Source organism: Littorina saxatilis, linkage group LG5 (assembly GCF_037325665.1).
Source record: "Littorina saxatilis isolate snail1 linkage group LG5, US_GU_Lsax_2.0, whole genome shotgun sequence".
NCBI classification, from domain to species: Eukaryota; Metazoa; Mollusca; class Gastropoda; order Littorinimorpha; family Littorinidae; genus Littorina; species Littorina saxatilis.
In genome coordinates, this window is record NC_090249.1 from 44518798 (window position 1) to 44524797 (window position 6000).

The 6000-nt window shown below is 39.2% G+C and overlaps 1 protein-coding gene across 1 annotated transcript in view; it reads right to left on the reverse strand.

Annotated features, from left to right (window-relative positions):
• Window positions 1–2366: 2366 nt before the first annotated feature.
• Window positions 2367–6000, reverse strand: part of LOC138967773 (organic solute transporter subunit alpha-like) — a 10719-nt gene continuing 7085 nt past the window's right edge. Inside the window, exons 5-7 of the mRNA XM_070340429.1 lie at window positions 4614–4725; window positions 3059–3311; window positions 2367–2554 (exon numbers count right to left, since the gene is read on the reverse strand). Coding sequence (XP_070196530.1) covers window positions 2367–2554; window positions 3059–3311; window positions 4614–4725 — 553 coding nt within the window. The remainder of the gene's footprint in view (window positions 2555–3058; window positions 3312–4613; window positions 4726–6000) is intronic.

Consider the following 6000-nt stretch of genomic DNA (forward strand, 5'->3'; position numbering starts at 1 on the left):
ACACACCTCGTTTGTCCCGCTAAAAGCAAGGGTTTTCACTCTTTCGCAACCCATACAAACACGTTTTATATCCGGACTTCGCCTATTGGGGCAGAACATGTTAAGTTCCAACAAGTCGCGTGAGGCGAAAATACAATATTTAGTCAAGCTCAGTCGAACTCACAGAATGAAACTGAACGCATTGCATTTTTTTCCGCAAGACCGTACACTCGTAGCATTGTCTGTCCACCGCTCGTGGCAAAGGCAGTGAAATTAACAATCCAGAAAAGCGCGGTAGCGGTTGCGCTGAGGAGGATAGCACGCTTTTCTATATCTCTATTCTTTTTAACTCTCTAAATGTGTTTTTAATCCAAACATATCATATCTTTATGTTTTTGGAATCAGGAACGGACTTGGAATAAGATGAAATTGTTTTTAAATCGATTTCGGAAATTTAATTTTAATCATAATTTTTATATTTTTAATTTTCAGAGCTTGTTTGTAATCCAAATATAACATATTTATATGTTTTTGGAATCAGAAAATGATGAAAAATACGATAAATGTAATTTTGGATTGTTTTATAAAAATAAATTAATTATCAGATTTTTAATGACCAAAGTCATTAATTAATTTTTAAGCCTCCAAGCTGAAATGCAATCTCAAAGTCCGGCCTTCGTAGAAGATTGCTTGGCCAAAATTTTGATCAATTTGATTGAAAAATGAGGGTGTGACGTACAGTGCCGCCTCAACTTTTACAAAATGCCGGATATGACGTCATCAAAGACATTTATCGAAAAAAAGAAAAAAACCGTCTGGGGATATCGTAACCAGGAACTCTCATGAAAAATTTCATAAAGATCGGTCCAGTAGTTTACTCTGAATCGCTCTACACACACACACACACACACACACACACACAAACACACCACGACCCTCGTCTCGATTCCCCCCTCTATGTTAACACATTTAGTCAAAACTTGACTAAATGTAAAAAGGAAGCATTGACATACACGACACAACATTTATTTGAAAAATGGATGCGTGTTTAATCATCATATATTGTATCACTTAGACATATGCAACAAAATCACACAGTAGCCGAATATATGTTGTAAAATAATAGTAAGTAATTCTTGCACGTGGTAAAATATTTACATGTAGACTGTGTGACAACAATATTCAAATCACTGGCCATCAGAGTTCGAGCGTATCTTACTATACAAACGTTCTCTTCAATACATGAATTAGGTTTAATAGTTCTGGAAAATCTCCCAGTGTTTTAAACAGGGAAATGATGCATATACAAAAGGAAGAAAATGTCAACGTCAACGTCACACACACACACACACACACACACACACACACGTGCACATACACACACACACACACACACACACACACACACACACTCACACATGTTGTCTGAAATAACATCAAATGTGCACAAAGAATATAGAACACACTAGTCAATCTTTATAAAATAAAGCATAATTATTCAAATGGCATTTGTGATTTAATGTCTGCCTTACAGACAAAACATAATTCAAAATAGGTTTTAGGTTTTCATGGACACAGATTTAAAATCAGAGACTCGCATTTTAGTATTTTCCCCGATCTCCATTATGATCTTGACAATCTAGACTACTGTATACAAATTTAAGTATGGCAAATTTGTCAAACACGCAATTGTACATTTAATATTACAAATTACAATAAATTCGTATTTTTCTCTATTTACTGCTAATGTGAAAGGAGTGATCGAGCTTCGACTGATAAAGCTAGAGTTGGCAACACTTTCCTGGGAGAAAAACAAATCAAGTCAGCTAGCTAAATACTGGATTGTCAATAGCGGATAATTATATTCCTCAACGTAAGCCTCCCGTCAGGTTCATCCTCATAATGCAGGATTCTCAAAATGTTAACTCTTCTTTTTGTATGTGACGTCATTTAATTGGGCAAATTTTGGAGATAGACAAATCTATATTCAGTATGTAACGTCAAAGGAAGGATTTACGCTGTCTGTACCCGATTTATACCTGTTTGCAAGGGAGAAAACTCCCAAACACATTGTACTGTGGAAGTCCATAATTAGCGGGGTTGTCACTGGTTACAATGGGTGTATGGGGGGACGGGGGGTTGGACTGTCACTATCGATCTCGAGGCAAGGGGGGAGGGGGGGCTGAGAAAGCTTGGGTTGTCACTCCTGGGTTTATATCTCTTTACGAGGAAAGACTACTACAACAACAACAACAACAACAACAACAACAACAACAACAACAACAACAACAACAACAAGCACCGATCAGTTGATGCTGTCAAAGCCAGGATTGTCAGCACCAGACACCGGAACAGGATAGGAGCCAACAACATCAGACAACTTGGCATCACTCGTGACGACACCAGCTTGCCCCTTCCCCTCCCCTTCCCCCCCCCTCCGCCGCTCTGTTGTGAATGGGGTGGGGGTGGCCGACTTTCTCCTCCGCCTTGTGAAAGCTGTGAGGTCGTCGATAGAGGCATCGAGCCAGGACGGCCAGGACCAGCATCTCACACACCACTACCATGTGCTGGATGGCTGGAAATGAACAAGAACAAATGAATGAATGAATGTATGAATGAATGTATGAATGTGTGAGCGTGCACGCATGCAACTGAGTGCATGCGCACGTACGTCACAATGAACACACATGTGACAGAACACACACGCAAGCACATACGCACTCACGCATGCTCTCACGCACGCACTCACGTACGCACACATACACACCGAGTAGCACACACACACACACACACACACACACACACACACACACACACACACACACACACACATATATATAGGCTATATAATATATATATATATATATATATATATATATATATATATAGCCTATACACACACACACACACACACACACACACACACACACACACACACACACACACACACACACACACACACACACACACACACACACAAACAAACAACACCCTCCTCGTCCCGATTCCCAGTCTATGTTAAAACATTTAGTCAAATATTGTCTAAATGTAAAAACATCAACTTCACAAGTGCACCCACCATTACTTCGAACAATTGAAGACAGCTTCCCTCTACACGGAGGCAGGCCGAACATGGCAAACGTGTCGAAGATTAAACCCTGTAGAGTGTGGATAAACAGAACCAACTGCAGCACCCAGAACTTCTGCAAGATGCTCTGCTTCTTCAGGAAGGCGCGTGAGGTACTGAACAGCACAATAAGCCCGTACATCGCGGTCAGGGTCGACACGGCGTCCACGATGGACAGGTAGATGAACGCTTGACCTGCTTCCATCTGGAAACATAAGTCACTTTATCCTACATACGTGAGAGAGACCACTCATGTGATGGCAACATCGTTCAAACCGCACGTGTTTATATCATGTAAATAAGGTCTCGTCCAACTAGTCTGGCAGGGGACCTGCTTTTCCACTGCTTATGATGCTAAAGTCACCGAGACAAACGTCATTATGGAAACACTTTTGCGCTTCCTTTTACCCCTGGACGAATTATTAGAACGTACACGTCACGCTACACTTTGTACACATTCAACAGACATGTCAACATCTACAAGACAGTGCGTCAAAGCCTTAACAATGAACACAGATAAATTTAAAGCATATCTGAATTAGTCTGACTTGCACACCAAGTTGTATCATGTTATTTTGAAGTACGGGGGACTTTTGACAGTTATTCGTGAAGGCCTCTTCACTTGTCCATATTAGGCGCCCATGCTCCAAATATATTTAATTTTTGCTGAATGTCAACCAAAGGTTATTCGCTCTAATTATGCCTAACGGGAAGGACTACCAAACACAAAATGAAACTTCTTCGCAAAAAAACATGCTACCAGCAAGAAAGAAAATCTGGTCCATATTAGGCAACCTTCCCCTATATGCTATGTCACACTGTGTTCAAAGCTGGGTAAAGAGGGTGTGTTCATAAGGGGAACACTTCAAATCACAGTGAATAATTAATACATCAACTAAAAACGATATTACCTCAAATCAAAAAGAATACACCCCTTAAAAATGATACAAGAAGACATCCAATAAAAACTGGCATTGTCTTAAATCTGATCATTTGGTTTTTAAAACCTATCAAAAGAATGTATTATGCATAGTTGATGCGTTGTTTGGTTTGTTTGGTTTGTCCGTTTGCATGTCAGCTTATTTATGTTCTTGTCTTGCTTATCTGGTGTGTTTTTCTAATGCATTAGTTGGCTTGTATCAAGAAAAGATAATTCTGTCGTTGCTTATTATAATGACATTCTAAAACGAGAAAGATTAATGAAAAATGTAATTGCACATTGGGTAATAAAAATCGAAAACAGATAGACTGCTAACGTTCCAAATTTCAGAATAAAAAAAATAAGAATAACATTGGGTAAACAAAATATTATAAATAATAAAAAATTACATAACAAATAAATTGAGTTATATTTAATCGAACAGCAAACCAATAATATAACAACTAAAACATGTAAAAAATCAAATCAGTCGTGAATGAATAAGCGTCATACAAAGATGTGCTTAGCAAACAAACATAAAAGTTTAAAAAAAAAATAAAAAAAAGAGTCACAGAGTGAATATCTGACCTTTCCTTTGACGTACTTGTCATCCAACCACAGAACCAGAGTGATGAAGGAAATAAAGGGCTGCAAGAACGAAGTCTGGAACACCATCACACGAAGTATACGTAGGTTTGGCCTGGGGAAAAATAGGAACAAGAGACTGCAGGTGACAAGAACAAGAACAAGAACAAGAACAAGAACAAGATAACAGGCAAAAATGTACTCACAGGGATAACACACACAAAAAGTGAAAAACCTGAAAGGCCAGGGTCCACGCGGATGGCGCCCATCAGAAGCTGAGGCTTTTTTTTTATTATCTTGTAGGGACAAAGAATAAAGTTTTTCTTTAAAGGTACTGAACTTGTCAAATCCAGGTGCACGGAGCCCCTGGGGCTTTTAGTCATACTTCAGGCAGCTATCCGTTAGAAGAACTACCAAGTTTCATTGACTTGCACCCAAAGAGTCAAGATCTGCGATTTTTTTACGAATTAATTTTGTACTCGGAACCGGCTGGTCTTGACCTATTTTTGGATCTAAATTTAGATCAGGTAGATCACCACATCATGCACAAAAAGGCACGTCACTAGCAAACTATGTCAGACATCATCACGAGTTTGTGTAAAACAAAATGGAGGCCGGAATCACTCAGTTGAATCGAACTCCGACCAATCACCACGTAATAACTAGGTTAATTTATGCACTCGCGTGAACAAGAAACTGTCGAGCTTCACAGATGTCGTCGTTGGGTAGTTTTGGGTTTGTTTTACTACCATAGGAGAATTTTTGAACTGTAAATGCACTCAGCTGCAACAAAAACGCAAAACGAAGGCTGCGAGCTGCTGTGCCTTTAAGAAACCGGATTTTAAAAGTTTTCAAAAACTGGATTTCCGGCGAGAACCGGAAAGGCGTTAGCCCAAGAACTAGTATTCTTATTCGTATTTGTATTGTTCGTGTTTCTGGTGAGTACATTGTCATTGTGTATCTTGATCTGAAAAAAAATAACAGACGAAAAGGATAAACGTAATTGTATGCTTAAACCTTGAAGAAATTCATAACTGTAGATAAAGGCACAGCTGGGTGCTATGCAGACATCAGAATCTGACATTTAAAAGTGTTAAAGCACACAGCTGTTGATGAACCGTTTAAAAGAGTTGAAAAAGTACAAGCGTACTGTTATCCTTTGATCGTGATGAAAATAAACAACAAATTATAAAGGAACATCTTGGTGAATGCGGACATCAGAATCTGGCATTTAAAGCGTGAAAACACAGCAATAGACGTTTTTCGGAAATACGTAACTCTGTCGGGTTTGTATGGGTTTGTGGAAAAGTGACCTTTTCGTGCAAAACCGCGTACAAACATTGAAGGGGCCGATCACTAGCGAGGGGTGTGGTGACCAGAGTGCATTGAA